The following is a 23,911-nucleotide window of genomic DNA, read 5'->3' as shown; positions in this document are numbered from 1 at the left end:
GGGTGTTTCATGAGCGTTCCATGGTTTTCAAAGAGTTTCAGGGGCGCTCCAGGAAGTTTCAGTGGTGTTCCATGGGGTTTCTAGGGGCCTTAGGTGTGTTCTAGCGCGTTTTAGGAGCATTGCAAGGGATTTCAGGCAAGTTTCAAGGACGTTCGAGGTTGATCCAGCGGGTTCAAGGGAATTTCAGGAGCAGTCTAAGGGTTTACAAGGAGTTTCAGGGGCGTTCCAGGGTGTTCCACCGGGTTTCAGGGTGTTTCAGAAGCTTTTCAGTGAGTTTCAGGAGTTTTCCGAGTTGCTAAGGTACACCGGGGCAAGTTGAAACGGGTGGGGCAAGATGAAACAGCGGATTAACATGATGTTTTCAGATAATGACAAACAATTGGATTGCCGTGAAACATAGTTTTTGATTCAAACAATCTTTTAGCGAAGGATAAATTTTCAAATTGTATTGAAATCTGTTGCAAAACTTCGCGTTTCATCTTGCCCCGGTGTACCTTATAGGCTTTTCAAGGTTCCTGGGGCGTTCCAGGAGTGTTTCAGGGACGTTCCATAAGGATTCAAGTGTGTTCCAGTGGATTCCAGGGACATTTCAGGATGTTCCAACGGTTTTCAAAAGCGTCCCAGGGATGTTCCAGGGACTTCAGAGAGGTTTCATGTGGTTCTAGACTAGAACTTCTAGTGGATTTCCTGGGGTATTCTAAGGATTCTATGGATTCGGGGGTGTACCAGGGGGTTTCAGGGGGTTCCAGGAAGCAGGGATGACATGCTTCTCAGTGTGAGAGCAAGTGTGCGTGGTTTTAATATGAATGCCATTCCTGTCAAGATGTTTCAGAGCTGTTGCAGGGGGTTTTAGGGGTCCCAGGGGTATTTCCAGGAGAAATCCTCTTTAAAAAAAAATGCTTTGAGTGGAATTCAAATTCGTTCAAACTGCACTAACAGCCTCCCAATTGTTGCACCTAGTCTTACCTTAAAATTGTGTCGTCATCCACCAGCATAATCCATCGGACGTCCACTAGTGTCCGGTTGCGAAACATTTCCTCCTGCACCAGTTGCAGAATTTCCAACGTTTTCGCACAATGACCGATGCTGGTGTTGGGAATGCTCGTCGCAATCGTCGGTATGCTGGCATCTGATGTGGCACGGATGAAATTCCCACCGCCGCAAAGGAGTTCGGCATCGCATGCGAAGACGACACGTGGATGGCCGGGTTTTCGACGTGGATGACGTCGCCGATGCGGAACGAAAAATGTGAAAGTTATGCAATCAAACTTTGATATCGATATATTTTTCAATATTTAATAAAGCGTTTGACGAAGGTACGGCGGCATGGCGGGGGCGTCGGCAAAAACTTACCACCAATGTCGCTGTATAGCCGCAAGTGTTGTACGTAACGTGCCCAGGTGTGCAACAGCACCGGGACACGTTCGGCGTGGAACTTTTCGCACGTTTTCACGGCGAATAGGATGGAGCTTGATGTCACCTCAGCAGCGTACTCGGCTCGGCTAGCAACAGGTGGATGGTTCTGGGAAATGGAAAAAAAGCGTAATGGGTTGTAGATTATTGAATCGAGCCTGACGTTGCTGGTCGGGTAGATACCTGAGTAGGTTTTCTTGCGCGATAAGAATTTGAGGAAATTGGGTCGATGTGAAATGTGATATCGCAATGTTACCTTTTGCTCTGTCTGTGGCTCATATTTAGTAGTGGCGGGAAAAGTTTTCAACCTCCGAAAGTTAAAATCGATAGCACTTTACTTATTCAAACGGGTGGTGGTGCATGTTTACCGTTGAGTCAATCAATCATAAATTTAGGCCTGGGTGTTCTGGAAAATATAAAATTTCTACCTTTCACTTAGAACGGACCGAGTCATGCTGATGCTTTTGTGTATCTTCAATGTATTGATGCGTCAGACAACAATGATCGCCAAGTATACAGTGAGTCTGAGTGGTAGAAAGTTTGCCGTTGCTCGTATTTCACGACGCGCTTCCTTTCTGACTTTCATTTTACACAGAATCAGTGGTTCCCAAAACGAGTTCTTTGTTCAGGATAAATTAAGTTAGCAAATAGTCCACAAAAGTTCGCCGTAGTGTTATTAAGTCATGTACTAAACAATTATAGTCAAGACAGTTAAAGTAAGCCGAAACACTAGATACAAAACTAGAGTAGTAGAGCATTATTTTCCCCTTGATGAAGGCACCCTCCCTAAGTACCGAAACGTTGGTTTAAAAAAGAAACCCGTTTTAAGAATAAAGACTGCGTAGCCACTACAAGTTCACAGTTAAGAATTTCAGTCGATCCACACAAGCAGTTGAAAACTAATCTTACAGTTACCGCCTCAGCATATGCGCAGAATCTCGAAGCAGCGTTGCCAGACGAGGACGGGCTCGATGTGGCCCCTCTAGAGGACTGCTGGAGAACAGTAAAAGCAGCCATCAATGACGCAGTCGAGAGCACCATCGGGTACGTGGAAAGGAGTCGACGAAACGAATGGTTCGACGAGGAGTGTAGAGCGATTTTGAAGGAAAAGAATGCAGCACGGGCGGTAATGCTGCAGCAAGGAACTCGGCAGAACGTGGAACGTTACCAACAGAAGCGGAAACAGTAGATCCGCCTCTTTCGGGGGAAAAAGCACCGCCTGGAAGAAGCGGAGTGTGAAGAAATGGAACTGCTGTGCCGTTTCCAAGAAACACGGAAGTTCTATCACAAGCTCAACGCATCCCGCAACGGCTTCGTGCCGCGAGCCGAAATATGCAGGCATAAAGACGGAGGCCTCTTGACGGACGGACGTGAGGTGATCGAAAGGTGGAAGCAGCACTTCGATCAGCACCTGAACGGCGTGGAGAACGTAGGCACGGGAGCCCACGGCAACGGAAGGAACGACGACGCCAGTGCAGCGGAGGACGGAAATGAACCAACTCCCACGCTGAGGGAAGTTAAGGATGCCATTCACCAGCTCAAAACCAACAAAGCAGCTGGTAAGGATGGTATCGCAGCTGAACTCATCAAGATGGGCCCAGAAAAGTTGGCCACCTGTCTGCATCGGCTGATAGTCAGGATCTGGGAAACCGAACAACTACCGGAGTAGTGGAAGGAAGGGATAATCTGCCCCATTCACAAGAAAGGCGACCATTTGGAATGTGAGAACTTCAGGGCGATCACTATTTTGAATGCTGCCTACAAAGTGCTATCCCAGATTATCTTCCGTCGTCTGTCACCTAAAACAAATGGGTTCGTGGGAAGTTATCAAGCCGGCTTCATCGACGGCCGGTCGACAATGGACCAGATCTTCACCGTACGGCAAATCCTCCAGAAATGCCGTGAATACCAGGTCCCAACGCATCACCTGTTGATCGACTTCAAAGCGGCATACGATAGTATCGACCGCGCAGAGCTATGGAGAATCATGGACGAAACCGGCTTTCCTGGGAAGCTGACTAGACTGATTAAAGCAACGATGGACGGTGTGCAAAACTGCGTAAGGGTTTCGGGTGAACTATCCAGTTCATTCGTATCTCGCCGGGGACTGCGACAAGGTGACGGACTCTCATGTCTACTCTTCAACATCGCGCTGGAAGGTGTGATGCGACGAGCCGGGCTCAACAGCCGGGGAACGATTTTCACAAAATCCGGTCAATTTGTGTGCTTTGCGGACGACATGGACATTATCGCTAGAACATTTGGAATGGTGGCAGAACACCCGCCTGAAACGCGAAGCAGCAAAGGTCGGACTGGTGGTGAATGCCTCAAAAACAAAGTACATGCTGGTAGGCGGAACCGAAAACGACCAGATCCGTCTGGGTAGTAATGTTACGATAGACGGGGATACTTTCGAGGTGGTGGAGGAATTCGTCTACCTCGGATCCTTACTGACGGCTGTCAACAACGTGAGCCGTGAAATACGCGTCATCACTGGAAGTCGTGCCTACTACGGGCTCCTGAAGAAACTGCGTTCAAAAAAGATTCACCTCCGCACCAAATGTACCATGCACAAGACGCTTATAAGACCGGTGGTCCTCTACGGACACGAGACATGGACGATACTCCAGGAGGACCTGCATGCTCTCGGAGCTTTCGAGCGACGCGTGCTAAGGACGATGTTGGGCGGCGTGCAGGAGCCTGAAGAATACGGCAATGCCGGACAACAACTCTGCAAAGTTGGTGTTTGCTATTGATCCGGTTGGCACAAGAAGGCGTGGAGAGCAGAGAGCTTGCTGATTGGACCAGGTAGAGAGTGATTTAGCGAGCATTGGGTGTCACCGAGGATGGAGAGCGGCAGCCGCGGATCTAGGGGGCCGTCCATATACCACGTGGACAGAAAAATCGTGATTTTTGACCCCCTCCCCCCTCCCCGTGGACAAGCGTGGAATTTTTACTGACCCCTACCCCTCTTCCCTAATGTCCACGTGGACTTCAGAAAAAAAAATTCGCTTTTCTTATTTGAAAAAAAAACAGTGATTTTCAAATTTTTAAAGTTTTTTTTTCTGAAAATGATGCAATGAATAAAATATTTTTCCTTATTTTATATATTACGAATATTTTTGTATTTCAAATTATCTACATATGCTACTATGGCTCTCTGAATGTTCAACCCATGATTTCTCATACTTTTAGATGACTTTTATGCTTTTATATACTATCTATCAAAGATTATATTTTTTTAGATCATTGCCGAAAAACATTTATTACAGCAACATTTTGAAAGTGCATAGTATAGTTTCAAAACTCAGTGATATGATTTTGAACTTAATGTTCTATAAAATATTTTATATAGAATTTTAACGAAAATTTTAGACACCAGACAGTTTGAAATCCTGATAATTTTTGAAGAATGTTGCCATTTTATTTTCAAAATTGGTTTTAGAAATTATGATTTTATCTTTTGAGTTGCCATCGCGAACTAAAACAAGTTATTTAATAAAAATAATATAATAGATAATTGTCATGAAGTAGAATCACATCAATAATACAACATAATTTATTACACTGATGATTTTTTTTTTTCTTAAATCAATATTGTCCACGTGGACATTTGACAAACCCCCACCTCCCTCTCCATGGACAAGCGTGGACTTTTCTCAGACCCCCTCCCCCCTCTAAGTTGTCCACGTGGTATATGGACGGCCCCTAGTGTTGTAGCGTACTATTGTTGATTATGTCTTATATTATATGTGATGTTTAGCAAAAAAAAAAAATGTATGTACATATGTAATTTCTCAATATCTAGGTATTTTTAGAATTACATTTGAATTGAGAAACACTAAGTAGAACCCAGAAGTGCGATTATTTTCCCAAAACCCCATCTCTAGATAGTGACTGGGAAAACTTACACATGTTTCCTACGGGCAGGCAAGCAGTCAGCGATGATGTTGGTGTGGCGTGGCGTAGCAGTACCTACCTGTTTGGCGTAAATGGCGCACCCTTCGGCGGCGGCGGCAGCGGCCGGGTGTGCACAGAAGTAGGTGACCGGCGTGAGTCGATTTCCGGTGCCTCGGTTCCACGCCAGTAGGGCAAACTCGTGCGCCGCATCGATGAAGAACTCCGTCAAGGTCTGGCCGGCACTCGATAGCACCTGCACGAGACGATCCACGAGCGGCACGGTAAGAGCGATGCCGGCTCGCAGGTACGGATAAAGGAAGCTTGATGGATTTTTGAAAAACGCAAAATGATGAATAATGGTTGCCTCGCGGTCGTGCAGTGGGTAACCCAGGAACAGCTCCTGCTCGACGTTATTGGAGGTGGCCGTTTGCGCGTGGACGGTGTTCATTGGTGTGGTGTGGTCGTCGTGGTAGATGAGTGGTTTAGAAAGAGAAAAATGACCGTTCCATTAGTGCAAAATTGCTTCGGATAAAAGGGCTGCCGCTAAGGACACGCTGAGGACTAATCTGGTGGATTTTTCTGGTGTACAGTTTTGCGGTGGAGGATTGAGTAAAATTGGTATCCTGTGGCTTATTTTGCATTCATAATTTATCTCAACTGATAGCAACATGCCTGCTTAATCCAAAAAAGAAATATTTTTGTCATTAAGGCTTTTTACGGCATCATCAGCATCGACAGCCATGTTGGATATGTGGCTCGAAATTTCAAAGTGATAATTCTCAGCCACGAAAGCGAATATTCGTATGAAAAAGTATCATCCCATATGCTCACTCGCAGTAATTGCGATGATACTTTTTCAGCTGCGTTACTGCATAATTATCAGTTTTTTATCACTTCAAAAACGCGAGGCAAACAATCATTGAAAAGTAAAAAGTCAATGATTCGTTTGAAAGCCCAGTGATGCATCAAGACACCTTAATGCATGACAGAGACAGTTTTTCAATGTGAACAATTGGTGTTTGGTACAATTTTCTTAAGAATTTATAATTCACTAATTCATTCATTTATTTTTAAATAAATTTGCATGTTTCTGAAAGAATAAATACCATCTTCCTCTTGAAGAGGTATTGAACAAATTTTGCATTTCTCCCATTTCTCAGTAGAATGTGAATCTATATATTATCTTATAATCCAGAACATTCTGTAGTGTACAGACTGCTTCATATAAAATAGTGATGACTAGGTTTTGTCACTGAACGATTACCGAGCAAACTCCAAGAACAAAATCCTTAAGTAATTCTTAGAGGAATACTTGCATGAATCTGTAGTGGAAAAAAGGCCTGGAGGATTTCGCGGAGCAATCTAGCCAGTATAATCCCTAAAAAATATCAGCATGAATCAGTGGAGAAATCACGATAATAGTCCTTTTAGGAATAAAACTGCAGATGGAATATGCGGAGGAATTCCTAGCAGAATAACATGAGGAATAATCCAGGAATAACATGAGGAGAATCCCAGGAGTCCCAACAATAATTGGTAGGGTCTCGTTCGGATTTTCTAAAGGAATCACAGAAGGAATTCTTAAAAAATCAGGAGGAATTCCACACAGAATTGTTGGAGAAATCAGTGGAAAAATTACAGAAGGAATCCCAGAAAGGGAATCCGAGCATGAATTTCTGGAGCAATACTAACAGGAATTCTTAGAAACATACAAGTAGAAATTCCTGGTGGAATCACAAGGGGGAAAAAGTACTCTTGACAAGAGTAACAAAAATAATACCAACAGAAATTTTTATTTTTTTTTCACAGAAGGAATTCCTCCCGAAGATTTGTTGGTTTCTTTCGGGATTTTCTTCGGATATTTATTTAGAAATATTTTCGAAACTTCCTTTGAATCTCCTTCATAATTTTTTTTTTTTGGGTTGGCATACTTGTAGTAATTCCTTGCATATTGGTTTAAGGATTTGTGCGGTATTTGTTTTAGAATTTAAACGACAATTCACCTGAAATTCCTACGACCATTTTATTGTAATTCCTTCTGTAACTCCATATGATTTCTTCGCATCTCAGGAAATTTTTCAGAAAATTAGGGTAACCAATATAATTTGGATCCCCATATATTTTGGACCCCCTGAGTCGTATTATCATAACTTTCACAGATTTAATGAAGAGATGGCGAAAATGTTTAGAATCATTCGCTAAATCAGATTGTTCTGCACGAGCAGCAATCATTTCCTCACTCAAAATATCATTATTTGCCTTGAAATTATTTTTTGTTAATCTCGTCTTCGTCACGTTGTGCGGCATGTTTACGAAAAGAGAATGTGGTGCTGGGGAAACTTGCAGATGCCAACAAAAACGTTTATCATTCTAACGCATTAAATTCGCAAAGTTCGTGTAATCAGCCTTTGTCAATCAAGTAATTAGGATGTGATCCAGCATATCCAAGTGGCATATTCTTCGAAAAAAGTTTCAAGCGGGTTTAAACACCGGGTGTCCAAAATATATACTTAAGAGGGTTCAAAATACATTGGGGTGCCCAACCAGGTAAACCTGATGCTTCAAAAATCAGTTATTTTCATTAAATTTTCAGCCAGAAATGACCTTGTGTGTATTTTGACGGACAGTGGAGGCTTTTTCAGTCATATCAACATCATCATTATGTGTAACATCCTATGTATCTGTTTGATATTAGCTTAAATTCAAACTAATGTCCTCTAGGGGTCCAAAATTCGACTGTTACCATATTATAGAAATTCAATCCGCAACTACTTCGCCATACTCTAAGGGAATTCTTTTGTCACTTTCTTTGTGAGTTTCTTCGGCCATTTCTCGGACAATTCCTTTGGAAATTCAGAAATTCCTAATACGACTTGCTGAAGGCATTTTCAAAAGAATTGCGGTTTCCAAAAGAATAACCCTAGAAGTTTTGAAATGGGTTTGCCGATAAAGTTTGCAAAGTAGCTATTGAAGTAGCCTCGTAGCCGTGCGGTTACCGTCCCCAAGCATCTAATCTCATCATGCTATGGGTTGACGGTTTAATACTCGCTCCAAGCGACGAAACTTTTTGCGTGGATAATTTCTTCTTCTTATCCACTGGTGCGTGATCCGTGGGTTTGTTGTCTAGTGTTAAGTTTCGTGCAGTCTGTACAGCCGTTGGCTGAAGATGTCGTCCGTGTCTTCTTAAAAACCCTTCTTAAAAACTTTGCGAGAAAATCCCAAAGAACTATGGGATAGATTCTCATAAAAAAATCCCAAAAAAGTGTCCAAATGAGTCGTCAAAAGAATTCCCATAAGAATTTCCAAAACAATTACAAGATTATAAATTATGAAAAAAAATTCAAAGCAATTGGACAAATCCAATCCCAAACTAAATTGCCGAAAAATATTCCAGAGGAGTTGTCGAAAACAAAAAGTCACAGAAATTCTCAAAAAAAATATCCCAAAGGACTTTTGGAAGGAATTCCCATTCAGAATCCAGAAGAAACATTTTACATATAACTGGAACAGAATGCCGTATAAAGCTGAAAGTTTTACATTTTATCAAGCCAACTTTGATTAGTAATCAGTAAAAATTTCAGCTTTTTGTACAGTATTCCGTTCCCCTCTGATATATGTTTTAGAAACTTCTGATCCATACTCCGGATAATCGAGTCCGACTTGTATTGGAGAAAAGATCAAATGAATTTCTGAAGGAATGACCAAAAGAATTCTGAAAAAAAAGTCAATGATAAGTGAAAACGTCAATGAATAAAAAAAAATCACGAAGAAAATCTCTAAGAAATCTGCTGAAAGAATTTCCAAAGGAATTTCCGATGAAGTTTCCAAAATAATAAAAGTAGAAGTCTCCAAAAGATTTGCTGGCAAATTTTTAAAGAAAATGCTTATGAAATCACCAATGAAATTGTCGAAGATAGTAACATGGGATTTGCCGAAAACATTGCGAAGAAAACTGCTGCTGGAATTATTTAAGTCATTACTGAAGCTATCTCGAAGAAATTATCCAAAGAATTCTCAAAAAAAAATATATAGATGGGATTCATAAAAGAATTATCAAAGGAGTTTAAAAAAAAAGGATAACCAGCATAAGGAGCATTCACAGTGACTCGCAGGACTAAAATTATTTTATTTTGCATAACGAAAAGCATATTTGCTCAAATTTCTCGAAATGAAAAACTTTTCACGAAAAAAAATATTTGATGGGAGCCAAAACAGTCATCATTGTACAAAACTGCTTCCAAATATTTTTTTAATAATGCGTTCCACTTCGAGCACTTTGATTTAACGTTGCTGATCAACTGTCAAAATTGCTGGATTGTTCAGCAAGTTGAATAATGATTGCTATTGCTGATACTCAGTAATTCGTATTGTTGAATGCAACCAGCACAAAAAAATCAGCAAAGTTTGCTGAATAGCAATAACAAAAATTTTAGTGAAAGATAGTTCAATAAGATGCAAATGATATCTTGGTATCATTATTTGCTTTTTTGCTTTGGGATGTATAGGACAGCCGGCAAGGGGATTCAAAATATTCTTTCAGAGAGTGAAAAATGGCTTTTAAGATTATGCTTTCGAGCCAAGAAATTAGACGCGAAGTATCAAGTAACCATTCCAGGAAGAAGATCTTCAATGGAATGACATTAACTTTCTTTGCAACGTCACTCCCAATGTTTTTGCTTAACATCTATAACATATATAGAGCGGTTGACGAGATGGCACCATAGAATAATTTCAAGACCTCCATGTATCAAAGAAAACGATCAAATTTTGTGTGTCCAGCCCGGTACCCAATAATATTCATAACCGTGTATTTTTTTCCGTGTAAATTGCCTTTTGTGTGAATTATATTTAGTGTGTTACACTGATCTGACAGCTCTGACAGTAAGGGACTAAATATAAATTACGTAAAGTGGGTACCGAGGATTGTTCACTATCTGCGAACTTGACTGCGGAAACAATCGCGACCATGACGCTGCAATACTTGTAATGCATCTCTGATGCCTTGCAAGTATTGATAATGACACAAAACATGATACAAGTAGTCGGTTTTCCAAGAGAAGGCAGTGTATGTGTAGACTAAACCAGGGGTTCTCAAACAGCTTTCGACCCACTTTTGATTTTTAAGAATTTGGCGACCCACCAGCACAAAAATTTATAAAATAATTCAACTTTTTTTTTGCAAATTGGAATGCCTCTTTAAATAAATGTATTTTACCACTTTTATAGGTTGTGATAAACTTACGTTACGTAGCCCTCAAACTTAAAAAAAAGTTTTTTAGTTAATTTATTGTGCTCTTTTAGTTTTTTGAAAAGTCTAAGAAGGATAAGGGAGCCCAAGTTTGCAGCATCAGTCAACTCTTAGTCTTAAAAATTTTAAATAGGATTCCAAATTTCTAATATATTTAACCTGTCTGTCTCCAGATATAGTGGTAATTTTATGCAACTGTACAACTTGCAAATCTACTTTTAAATTAAATATCGGTTGAAAGTGCTATAGATAATCACAGCAAGTGCATGAAAATCAAGTAATTTTTAGAATTATAGTACTGCTAGATGGTCATATGAGTCTTCTTCATTATTTAATGATATCCTTTATGCACTCTTTTTTTATATCTATTTTTATTGAAATCACTTTTTAGATTCGACACTCATCTGAATTCCACAGAAGTTTAGCTTTACTGAAGTTCAGTAAAGGTAAGGTTTCTTGTTGAAGCTTGTTAATTTTTTGCTCATTTTTGGTATTTCTAAATTTTTTGATATTTGTGTTTTAACTGCTGAAATTGGCGTGTAAGCCTTACCAGAAAATGCTAACTGTAAGCAACAACTTGAACTCATTTTTTTCCAGAACACAAGTAAAATCTAAAATGTTTCACTAATCTTAAAACTTCCGATCGAAAACTCATAGTTTTAGAATCAATTGAATGAAGTCAACTACAGTAGTTTCAGACTTATAATACAAAATTTTGAATAGAATTAAGATCAAGGTATTTGGAGTACAAAGCTCAAATTTTCTGGAGCACTGTTCTAGAACGGATTTGTATCAAAATGCAGCACGCTGTTGACAATCACTGAACAATCAGCATGATGCGTATTCAGCCATATTCGTTGAATGGTTATAAAAAACGGTGCTCTAGAAAATTTGAGCTTTGTACTTCAAATACCTTGTCCTTAAGGAGAAAAAGAAATTCTAGGAATAGCTTTTCTAGAAATGTATTCTCTAAGGAAGTATTTGATAATTAGAAAATAGCTAGCAATAACATTCGACATTAAATAATAAAGACTTCGCGACCCACCAAAAATCAGCCCGCGACCCACCAGTGGGTCGCGACCCATAGTTTGAGAAACGCTGGACTAGACTATTGTGATAGACATTCGTTTAGCCGAGACCCAAATATTTTCAAAACAAGTGTCAGGAAACTCATACAAAAGATTTTATGATAAAACTTTTTCTTTGCAGTGATAGTATATCTAGCAGGGTGGGGCGGGGCAAGATGGGTCGCGGGCAAGATGGGTCAGTGCCATTTTCGGGCGCATTACTCATGTTTTGATTATGTTAATAATTTTGTTAGATGACCAGCATGCATATACAAAAGTTTGGGGCATTGATTGAAAAATTATTCATTCTAATTGAAAATAAAAAATAAAATGGTTTTTAGCCATTTTTCTTATGCGATGCATTCCATATAATCTCCATATAAACGGACGTGGGGCAAGATGGGTCACCTTCAATTTTGAACGTATTTTTGGAGCATTCAGAAGTTATTTATTTTTTATTACAAGACTATCTCATTAATGACTTCAATCAAGTGGAATGAACGCTCAATATTATAACATAAAATTATGATATTTTTTTTAGTAAAAACATCGATTTTCAAGTCGCCTTAGGACCACTCAAATCGTAAAGTTTTTTATATATCAAATAAATTTATAAAATGTTTACTAATAGCTCTTGTTTACTCAGTATGGATATGGAGCACATATGAATGCGGAACAAATCTTATATTTTGACGTTTTTCGTTGAGAAAATGAGAATTATTTAAAGGTGACCCATCTTGCCCCGCACTTTTTTCACGGCGCAAAATCGATCACTTTTTAAAATTGCTTGTTTAATATCATATTTTGTATTTAATGAACTTTTATCGACTCTTAGCATAGCTAACTAGTGTTTTAGAGAGTAGCGGACGAATACAAACCAATACGATTTGTATTTACAAAGTTATGGTGATCCATCCTTAGGTGACCCATCTTGCCCCGCCCCACCCTACTGTTGAATGAAAGGGTATACATCACACTTACTTATACACTGAAACAAAATCGAGGGTAAAACCCTCAAATGGTCATTTTTTGCCTAGACATTCGTTTAGCCAAGATAATCGAAAAATTGGTTTTGAATAGATTTTTTTACAATTTCGTGAGTATATTTCGAGCACATACCGCGAGGCATTTTGTTTATGACGTGTTAGAAAGATAATTGACCATAAAAGTTTACTAAATTAGTGAAATTCAGAGAAATTTGATAAAATGTTGTACCGACAAGGAGAAACGATGATAAATATTTTTTTATTCAAGAAAAATGCTTCCTGAAGACACTCAAATGTAAGCAAGATTAGTTGTTTTGAAAACTGGCACGGAATTATTGTTGAAAATGTTTGAATTATTGGATAGAATGTCGTGAAAAAAATTAAGTATGTATGTTTTCGGTTTGTTCAACATAAAAATGGGATTGATAAGAGATAAAATAAATAGTTTTGTGTAGGAACAAAGACGTATCCTTATGCCTCTGAAGTGTAGCTGTATAATAGGTACACATACAAATTGGTCATTGGCAGTGGAAGCTCATTGTTGATAACTGCGCTCATAGATTTGAGAAGCTGGCTTTGTCCCAGTGGGGTTGGCACGCCAAGAAGAAAAAAGATCTACTCACGCTTGTGTCTAACGTATCTATTATCAGTCAAGGGATTAGTACCAAGTGGCCATAAAAATGCCTTGAGCTCGCACCATCATCTGTAACTACATCTTCTTTCTCGTGTAGTTGTTCACCAGGGAAAGCAAATGGGTATAACAATATGTACCCTACAGCTACAGTGCAGTGGTTTGCCGTACGATGCGATATTGCGATGAGTTAGAGATGATAGTAGCTTTTTTCATGCTATAGTGCCCCCAATCCTGCTCCCCATCTCCTTGGGCGAACGTAGTGGAAACGGTACACAGAAACCCAAAACCACCCGGATTGGCCTCTCACTTCCCAGTCCCAGTCAGTCTCCTCTAGCGAGCAGCCTTTCTCTGTGTTCTACCAGAACCGAGTGTCGTCGTATCGCTTATACTCACCTGTCGATAATCCTCTTTCCCCAAATGGTGTGCTAATAGACTCACGTTCACGTGGCTGTCCTCCTCGCAGATGATCAGCCAGCGGGTGCCGGCGTGCGACGCTTTCAGAATGCTGGCCCGGATGTGCTTCAGGACCGGTGTGATAGCCCAGGAGCCCTCGTGGTCGGCGAAAATCTCGTGTGATAAATGCACATTCTCGCCGCCGCCGATGGTGGTAGGTGAGTTTGGTAGGTGGTTCTGATTTCATTTCGTGGCGTTTTCCATCGGTGGGAACGGGATTTGAAAAGCGATTGCATAATTCCAGGGGAGCGGATTTTGCATACAAAAACAGTCGATGTAAATGGAGAGGCGTGAATAAATTTAAGAGTGGTTTCAATTGGCTGTTGCTTTGAGGAGGTTTTTACAACGGTTGTTGGTACTGATGCGATTTACTTACGTTTATTTTCAATTGCTGTTCGAGGATGCTCTTTCGCAGGGCATTTGCACGCTCGTAGTGCAGTAGGGATTGTTGACTTAATATTAGATAGGAGATTTCATGTGGAGCTGAAATGAGAAAGAATGTATAACATTTCTGTTAGGTTTGGTTTTTTTTTTGCAGATTCAGATAAAGTTAAAGTTTAGGGTACTGCTATGAGAATGTAATACTTGTTCTTTAATTATTTTCATTTCTTTGAAACTGTACCACTACTCAAATTCAATGTCAAATTTCTGTCGACTTCCCTTATTTCTTTGTTGAGGCTGCGCCGCCATTAGCCTCTGGGCCTGCGTCTGCTGCGATGTCCTGCTGTTTCTTTGACTTGGCTTTTTTGACATCGACGTTGAACTGTTGGAGATTCAATTGTAAGGCGACCATGCATGAATTACATTTCGCAGGCATCTACTGACGAGGACCTGCAGCCTGCAGCCGTTGAATGTTCTCCATTGATACACACCAGGTTTCACTGGCATGTAGCGGTACAGATTTCACGTATGATTTGAAAATTCGAATTTTGGTGCGTTGACCAAACTGATTGTTTTTTCATACATTTATCAAACTCGCAAAAGTAGCCCTCGCTATGTTGATCCGTGAACCTACGTCGGTCTTGGTGCCACCATCGACCGCCATTTGGTCACCAAGATAATGGGAAGTTTGCAACATTCTCTACTGTTTGTCCAGCTAGAAGCTGGAAGGGTTGACCGTGTTTACATCCAACGATTTGGTCTTGTTGACGTTGATGGTAATACCTGCCGCTGAGAAGCGATTGGCAAGATCATCGAGCTTGCTCTGCATATCAGAGCTGTGAAAGAATATCAATCTTGGACAATATGTGATGCTGGAATTGGAGAAAACTCCCTAGATTGAGTCAGAATTCCCAGTGAGAAAATTTTGATCGGAATCCTTGTTGCCATCTATAGAGATTCCTCCAAGGATTCGTGCATGAATTCCTTCAGGAATCCTACAAGCATTTTTCAAGGAGTTCCTCCAGAAATTCCTTCAAGATGCTTCCAAGGATTTCTTACAGGAATTCCTCTACGGATTCCTCTAGAAAATCCTAAAGGAATTCCTCCCGGAACTCTTCCTGGAATTCCTCCAGAAATTCGTCGAGGAATTTCACGAGAAATTCCTTCAGGAAATTCTCCACGGATTCCTCCAGGGATTCATGTTTTTTTTTCAGAAACTCCTCATAAAATTCCTCAAAAAGTTCCTGCAGAAATTCTTTAGAAATTCCTCGGGGAGTTCCTTCATACATTCCTTCAGACATTTCTCCAGGAAGCCTCACATATTTCTCCAGAAATTCCTCAAATAATTCCTCCAGTAAATAATCCAGGAATTCCCTCAGAATCATCTCCAGGAAATTTCTTTTTGGAAAACTCCTCTAGGAATGTCTGCCTAAATTCCCTCAATATTTCCTCTAGGATTTTTTTATACTGATTCCTTCAGAAATTATTAATGCAATTTCTCACGATTGTCTCCTGAAAAATATCCAGAAAATTTACAAGGAATTTCTTCAGGAATTCGTCTAGGAATTCATCCATCAATTTCATCAGAAAATTCCTCTAAAATCCCTCTAAAATTCCTCTAAAATTCCTCTACAAAATCCTTCTGAAAGAATTTTTCAGAAATTTCTCGAGGAAGAACCCAAGAAATTGCTCCAGGAATTCTTCCAGGGATTCTTGCAGAAAATCCTAAATGAATTTCTATAGGATGTCTCCAAAACATTACCCAGGATATTCAAAAGTAATTTCTTCAGGAATTCCTCCAGGGATTCATCCATGAATTTCTTCAGAAAATCTTTCTAAACTTCCTCCACAAATTCTTTCAGAAATTTGTCGAGGAAGAACTCCAGAAATTCCTTCAGGAACTCCTCCAGCAATACCTCCAGGAGTTCCTCAGGGACTCCTCCAGAAAATCCTCTAGGAATTTCTGCCAGAATTTTCCGGGAATGTCTCCCGGAACTCATCCAAGAATTCCTCCAGGAATACCGCAAGGAATTTGCCCAGAAAATCCTCCACGGATTCCTCCAGGAATTTTCTCAGGATTTTTTCCAGGAATTTCTCCAGAAATTTGTTACGTTTGTAAATAGTTGTGAACATTTTGTCAATTATTTTCTAATTTATACTGTGGTTTGTACATCTGTCCCGGAAATTTAATGTGCATTTGTAGTGCTCCAATCATTTCGGGCAGCAAACCAGTACAAAACACACAAGCCGTCCCCTAACACGGACATCACACGGCAGACGGTCTTGTGCTGTTGCCCGAATCTAGATGCCCCCAAGCTATGCCGCAACAGATGCTGCGAACTAAAAGGCGAACTGCCAAACAAAATACAATTCTAGGATGACTGATGGACCAAGAATAATTATGGAACCTCGTCATCCTGGCATTGGACTTCGTTATCTGTTTAGATAACTGGGCACAATTTATGTTATGTGTTGCATGGATGTGTTTTGTGCATTTGTAATGTTTCATTTTATTTTTCATATCTAAGTTCTGGCTGCAAAACGGTGAGTCGATAAGGAGAGCGTCCAATATAGCTCTGGTCCTCACAAGTTCCTACCTCATGCTTCCACGGGTCAAGCGATGACAAAGACCGCCAGCTAAGAGTTGTGTGCTTAGCTGGTAGTGCAGCCTGGGCACTGTTGTCCTTCAGACTTCAGCTAGATTGAGGAGGTACGATCCGAGTGTCTGTTCACCAAGGAGGTGCGGCTCAAACAGCGTCTGTTCTGGCATCCAGCGGCTGAGTAAGAAACGCTGCACCACGCCCAGCTAGATCCAAGGTGGTAGCCCCATCAGCGTGGTCGTCCCAGTGTTGGTTGGGACGTTAAACAGAACTGGCACGAGGGCCCTCCGGCGAGACAGGAGTGTTGGCGTAGGCCCAATAAGCCACCCGTAAAAATCCCCATTGCGAATAACATAGGAGAAAATACAACTCGATACAATCGGCAAAGACCCACGCGACGAAATAAGGACTACGATTGGAAACTTGGAACATGGAATTGCAAGTCACTAGGTTTCGCAGGATGTGACAGGATAATCTACGACGAACTACATCCCCGCAACTTCGACATCGTGGCGTTGCAGGAACTTTGTTGGACTGGACAGAAAATGTGGAAAAGCGGGCATCGAGCGGCTACCTTCTACCAAAGCTGTGGCACCACCAATGAACTGGGAACAGGATTTATAGTGTTGGGCAAGATGCGACAACGTGTGATCGGGTGGCAGCCGATCAACGCAAGGATGTGCATGTTGAGAGTTAAGGGCCGTTTCTTCAACTACAGCATCATCAACGTCCACTGCCCACACGAAGGGAGACCCGATGACGAGAAAGAAGCGTTCTACGCGCAGTTAGAGCAAACATACGATGGTTGCTCGCCGCGTGACGTGAAAATCGTTGTCGGCGACATGAACGCGCAGGTAGGAAGGGAGGAAATGTACAGACCGGTAATCGGGCGAAACAGCCTGCACGCCGTATCGAATGATAACGGCCAGCGATGCGTAAACTTTGCAGCCTCCCGTGGTATGGTAGTCCGAAGCACCTTCTTCCCCCGCAAAGATATCCACAAAGCCACCTGGAGATCACCCGACCATCAAACAGAAAACCAAATCGACCACGTTCTAATCGACGGTAAATTCTTCTCAGATATAACCAACGTCCGCACATACCGCAGTGCGAATATAGATTCGGATCACTACTTAGTCGCTGTATGCATGCGCTCAAAACTTTCGACAGTTATCACCACGCGTCGAAGTCGAACGCCGCGGCTCAACATCGAGCAACTTCGTAACGTAGAAGTGGCTCAAGACTACGCGCAGCAGTTAGCAGTGGCCCTACCAACGGAAGAGCAGCTTGGCGCAGCTACACTTGAAGATGGCTGGAGGGACATCCGATCCGCCATAGGTAGTACCTCGGCTACAGCACTAGGCTTCGCGACTCCGAATCACAGAAACGACTGGTACGACGGCGAATGTGAACAGTTGAAAAACGAGAAGAATGCAGCATGGGCGAGAATGCTGCAACACCGTACGAGAGCGAATGAGGCACGTTACAAACAGGCGCGGAACAGGCAGAACTCAGTCTTCCGGATGAAGAAGCGCCAGCAGGAAGAACGAGATCGCGAAGCGATGGAAGAGCTGTACCGCGCTAAGGACACACGAAAGTTCTACGAGAAGCTGAACCGCTCGCGCAGAGGCTTTGTGCCACAAGTCGACATGTGCCGAGATAATCACGGGAATATTCTCACGAGCGAGCGTGAGGTGGTCGAGAGGTGGCGGCAGCATTACGATGAGCACCTCAATGGCGACGTTGCAAGTACCGAAGGTGGCGTGGTAACAGATCTAGGAGTATGTGCACAGGACGAAAGACTTCCGGCCCCTGACCTTCAAGAGATTGAGGAGGAGGTTGGCCGGTTGAAAAACAACAAAGCCGCTGGAGCAGATCAACTACCAAGCGAGCTTCTGAAATACGGCGGAGAAGCACTGGTGAGAGCACTACACTGGGTCATTACCAAGATTTGGGAGGAGGAAGTATTACCAGAGGAATGGATGGAAGGTATCGTGTGTCCCATCTACAAAAAGGGCGACAAGTTGGATTGCGGGAACTACCGCGCGATCACACTACTGAGCGCTGCCTACAAGATACTCTCTCAAATTTTATGCCGCCGTCTATCACCGATTGCAAGAGAGTTCGTGGGGCAATATCAGGCTGGATTTATGGGTGAACGTGCTACAACGGACCAGATGTTCGCCATCCGCCAGGTGTTGCAGAAATGCCGCGAATACAACGTGCCCAACTGCCCACACATCACTTGTTCATCGATTTCAAATCGGCGTATGATACAATCGATCGAGAACAGCTATGGCAGATTATGCACGAATACGGATTCCCGGAAAAACTGATATGGTTGATCAAGGCAACGATGGATCGAGTGATGTGCGTAGTTCGAGTATCAGGGACACTCTCGAGTCCCTTCGAATCTCGCAGAGGGTTACGGCAAGGTGGTGGTCTTTCGTGCTTGCTGTTCAACATTGCTTTAGAGGATGTAATAAGGAGAGCGAGGATAAACACGAGTGGGACGATTTCCACGAAGTCCGTTCAGCTGCTTGGTTTCGCCGATGATATTGATATTATTGCTCGTAAATTTGAGACGATGGCGGAAACGTACATCCGACTAAAGAGTGAAGCCAGGCGAATCGGATTAGTCATTAATGTGTCGAAGACAAAGTACATGATGGCAAAGGGCTCCAGGGAAGAATCACCGCGCCCGCCACCCCGAATTCATATCGACGGTGATGAAATCGAGGCGGTTGAAGAATTCGTGTACTTGGGCTCACTGGTGACCGACGACAACGACACCAGCAGAGAAATTCAGAGGCGCATTGTGGCAGGAAATCGTGCCTACTTTGGACTCCGCAGAACTCTACGATCGAATAAAGTTCGCCGTAACACGAAGTTAACCATCTACAAAACGTTGATTAGACCGGTCGTCCTCTATGGGCACGAAACATGGACCCTACGTGCAGAGGACCAACGCGCCCTTGGAGTTTTCGAACGGAAGGTGTTGCGTTCCATCTACGGCGGAGTGCAGATGGAAGACGGGACTTGGAGAAGGCGAATGAACCACGAGCTGCATCAGCTGCTGGGAGAACCAACCATCGTCCATACCGCGAAAATCGGGAGGCTACGGTGGGCGGGTCACGTCATCAGGATGTCGGATAGCAACCCGACTAAAATGGTTCTCGAGAGTCATCCGACCGGTACAAGAAGACGTGGAGCGCAGCGAGCTAGGTGGGTCGACCAAGTGGAGGACGATCTGCGGACCCTACGCAGAGTGCGGAACTGGAGGCAAACAGCCATGGACCGAGTGGAATGGAGGCGGCTACTATGTACAGCAGAGGCCACTCCGGCCTTAGCCTGACCGGTAAGGTAAGGTATCTAAGTTCCCAAACGAGGGGCCCGATACGGAAAATAAAATGTGCATTCATAAGGTTCCAATGTTTTTGTTATAAATTCCTCCAGGGATTCAATTATAAATTTCTTCAGAAATTCCTCAAAAAATTCCTCCAGGTATTCCTGCAGAACTTCCACGAGGAGTTCCTTCAGACATTCCTCCACAAATTTCTCCAAAATACCAGGAATTTTTCCACGGACTTCTCCAGAAAATCCTTAAGAAATATCTCCCGGAACTCTTCCGGGAATTTCTCGAAGCATTTCGTGAGAAATTCCTCAGGGGAATCCTCCACGGATTCCTCCAGGAATTTCTCCAGGTTTTTTTTTCAGAAACTTCTTCGTGAATTCCTCCAGGGATTTTATAATAAATTTCTACAGAAATTCCTCAAAGAATTCCTCCACAAATTCCTCCAGGAATTCTTTCAGAAATTCCTCGAGGAGTTCCTTCAGACATTCCTCCAGAAAATTTTCCAGGAAGCCTCATATATTTCTCCAGAAGTTCCACGAATATTTCCTCAATAAATATTTCTAGAATTCCTCCAGAGATTCCTCCTGAAATTTCTTCTAGGAAAAATCTTTTAGGAATGTCGGCCAGATCTCCTCCAAAATTTCCTCCAGGGATTCTTCCAGGAATTGCTCTACGGATTCCTCAATATAATCCTAAAAGAATTTGTCACGGAACTTTGCCAGGAATTCCTCCTAGAATTCCTCGAGAAATTCCTCCAAGGATTCCTCCAGGAATTCCTCTCAAGAATTTTTTTCAGATATTCCTAAAGGGATTCATCCATGAATTTCTTCAGAAATTCCTTAAAAATTTCCCCAGATGTTCCTCCAGGAATTCTTTCAGAAATTTGTCGAGGAAAAACTCCAGAAATTTCTCCAGGAATTCCTCGTGGGATTCTTCTAGTAATTTCTTCCAGAAAATCTTCTGGGAATTTCTGCCAGAATTCCTCGAAGTGCGAATCTTCTAGGGATTTCTCCTGAAATTCTTCCATGAATTCCTTCATAGACTTATTCTGAGGGTATTCCAGAGATTGCTCCATGGATTAATTCTGGGCCGCAAAACGGTTAGCCGATAAGGAGAGCGTTCCTCCAGGGTTTTCTCCATGGATTCTTCCAGAAATTTCTCTAGGAATTCTTCAGGAATTTCTCCAGGGATTCATGCTGGAAATCCTTCACGGTTTCCTTCAGGAATTCCTCTTAGAATTACAGCAGGGATTTCTCCGGGAATTTTCCAAAGCTATCTCCAGGATTTCCAAGGATTCCTTTACGAATGCCTCCAGGAATTCCTTCTGGAATACCTCCACGGGGTTTTCCAGATATTCTTCCAAGAAGTAGTTCAGAAATTTATCCAGAAATTCGTCCAGGAATTTCTCCAGAAACTGATTCTTTCAAGAATGCCTCCAGGGATTCCTCCACAAATTCATCCAGGAATTTTTCCACGGATTCTTCCAAAGATTCCTTCAGGAATGTCTCCAGTGATTCCTCCGGAAATTCTTTCAGGGATTCCTCCAGAGATTTCCCCTAGAATTCCTGCAAGGAATCGTCAATGAATTCCTCGAATAATTCTTCCAGAAACTCATGCAGGCATTCTTCCAAAAACTACTTCAAGAATTCCTCTAGCAATTCATCCAGGAATTCCTCCTGAAATTATTTTTTGGATTCTTCCACGGATTCCTTCTGTTATTCCTCCAGGGATTCATCTTGTTATTTCTTCACGGATTACTCATCAGGAATTTTTCAGAGCTTTCTCCAGCATTTCTTCTAAGGATTTCTTTATGAATACCTCCAGGGATTCCTCCATGAATTCCTTCTGGAATTTCTCCACGAATTCTACCAGGAATTCCCATACGGAATTTCTGCAAGATTTTTTCTTAAAATTCCTCCAAGTATTCCTCCAAAGATTTCTCCAGGAACTCTTAGAGGGATTCGTCAATGAACTCCTCCAGGAATTTTTCTAGAAACTTCTCCAAATGTGCATCCAGAAATATCCGCAGGGATTCTTGCAGAAATTCCTCCAGGCATTCTTCCAGAAGTTCCTTCAGGAATTTCTACACGGAAACCTTCAGGAATGCTTCCCAGGATTCCTACAGGATCTCCGCCAGAGATTCTTTCAGGAATTTCTCCAGGGTTTATTCCAGGAATACCTCCAGAGTTTACTCTAGAAATTCCTCCAGGAGTTCGTCAAACAATTTCTGCTAGAGTTTTTCCAAAATTTCGCCGACGTATATTTCCAGAAATTCCTCCCTTGAATTCTTCCAGGAATTCCTGTATGGATTCCTCCAGGAATTCTTCTACGGATTCCTCCAAGAATCCCTCTACGGATGCCTCCAGGAACTTCTTCAAAGATTCCTTTAGGATTGCCTCCAGGCCCAACAAACATTTTTGCTGTACAAGAGTGGAACAAAAGTACTCTTAAGCAAACTTTAGCTTAAGATACTGTTATTCAGCTAGTTCTGTTACTTGGGGGGATTCCTTCTGAAATTCCTTCAGAAAATTCCTTCAATTATTTCTCCAGCAATTCCTTTAGTAGTGCCTCCAGGAAATTCTACAGGATTTTCTCTAGACTTCTCCAGCAGTTTTTGAGAGCTTCCTTCAAGAATTCTTTCAAGCACTCCTTCAGTAATGCCTCCAGGGTTTCATCCAGAAGGTCCTTCAGGGATTCCTCCTGAAAACCGTTAAGGGTTTTCTCCTGGAATGCTTTCAAGGATTCCTTAAGGAATTTCTCGAGGTGGAAGAGTGATTCTTAAATGATCCTCGGAATGCTACTTTGATGCACGAAATACAAAAATGGTATATACAATTCAATTGTGTATAAGGTGCCTGGATGATACAATGAACACCAAGAAGGTGCATAGAACTTTGAAAAGGTGTATGGTGTGAGAATGGTATATTATATACCTTAATGATCAAGAGAACGTCATAATATTTGGAGATGGTGTAAACATTAGTTGCTGCATAAAAATCAAATTGCGAGCGGCGATAAAGGTGCATGATGTCACCGTGGTGCATAGGATCCCTAGAAAACACTGAGATCATTGGGATGGTGCATGGAATGCTGATATGGAGCATGGTATTCAAAGATATTCAGTATGATGCATTAGAGTTGACATGGTACATGAAATGCTATTTTGATGTACGAAACTTTATATAATAATAATGGTGCAATAGATGCCTAAATGATATAGTATACGCCACCACGATTATGCTTGAAAAGCTCTAGTAGTGCCTGAAATTTAACGGTGGTGCATGATTTCGCAATTAGACACATATTTGATTCAAAGATGGTGTGTGAGATGGTGTCTAGATGATTTTGTGAACATCATGGTGGTGCATGGCATTCAAAGAAGCTGCATGATGTCAGTATGGTGCATTGGCTTCACCATGATTCTGTTATACTCAACATGTTTCATATTAAGGTGCACTCGCTTTCGTGCAATGATGCAATGTGGCACAGAAATCAACATGGTCTAGGTACGTGGAATGCTATTTTGTTTGCGAAATTGGTGCATCAAATTCAAATGTAAACCACATCATAATGGTGCATGAGATACCTACATGATATAGTGAATGCCAAAATGGTGCATGGAAAGCTTTGAAGAAGGCGCATGGTGCCAGTGTGCTGCATTAGTTGCATGGTTAGGTGCACGAATTGCAAAAATGGTGCATTATATACAACATAAAAGTGTCTTAGGTGATGCTCACCAAATAATGGTGCATCAGATGCCTACAGTGTATCAAACAATTGTCCGTACAGCAATATTTTGGTCAACATAATTTATCATTCAAATGTTCATAACTTTTTTATACACGAATCAAAAACGCTGAAATTTTGACCAATC

General features: G+C 41.8%; 1 protein-coding gene across 1 annotated transcript in view; it reads right to left on the bottom strand.

The window, feature by feature from the left end:
- LOC115255108 (beta-1,3-glucosyltransferase) overlaps window positions 1-23,911 on the bottom strand; it is a 124,098-nt gene that overhangs the window by 17,520 nt on the left and 82,667 nt on the right. The window contains exons 3-7 of the mRNA XM_029852949.2: window positions 14,078-14,184; window positions 13,642-13,878; window positions 5,393-5,713; window positions 1,354-1,522; window positions 967-1,129 (exon numbers count right to left, since the gene is read on the bottom strand). Coding sequence (XP_029708809.1) covers window positions 967-1,129; window positions 1,354-1,522; window positions 5,393-5,713; window positions 13,642-13,878; window positions 14,078-14,184 — 997 coding nt within the window. The remainder of the gene's footprint in view (window positions 1-966; window positions 1,130-1,353; window positions 1,523-5,392; window positions 5,714-13,641; window positions 13,879-14,077; window positions 14,185-23,911) is intronic.

Source organism: Aedes albopictus, chromosome 2, assembly GCF_035046485.1.
Source record: "Aedes albopictus strain Foshan chromosome 2, AalbF5, whole genome shotgun sequence".
Lineage (NCBI taxonomy): Eukaryota > Metazoa > Arthropoda > Insecta > Diptera > Culicidae > Aedes > Aedes albopictus.
The sequence above is the reverse complement of the archived record's forward strand: the minus strand, read 5'-3'. Positions and strand labels throughout refer to the sequence as shown.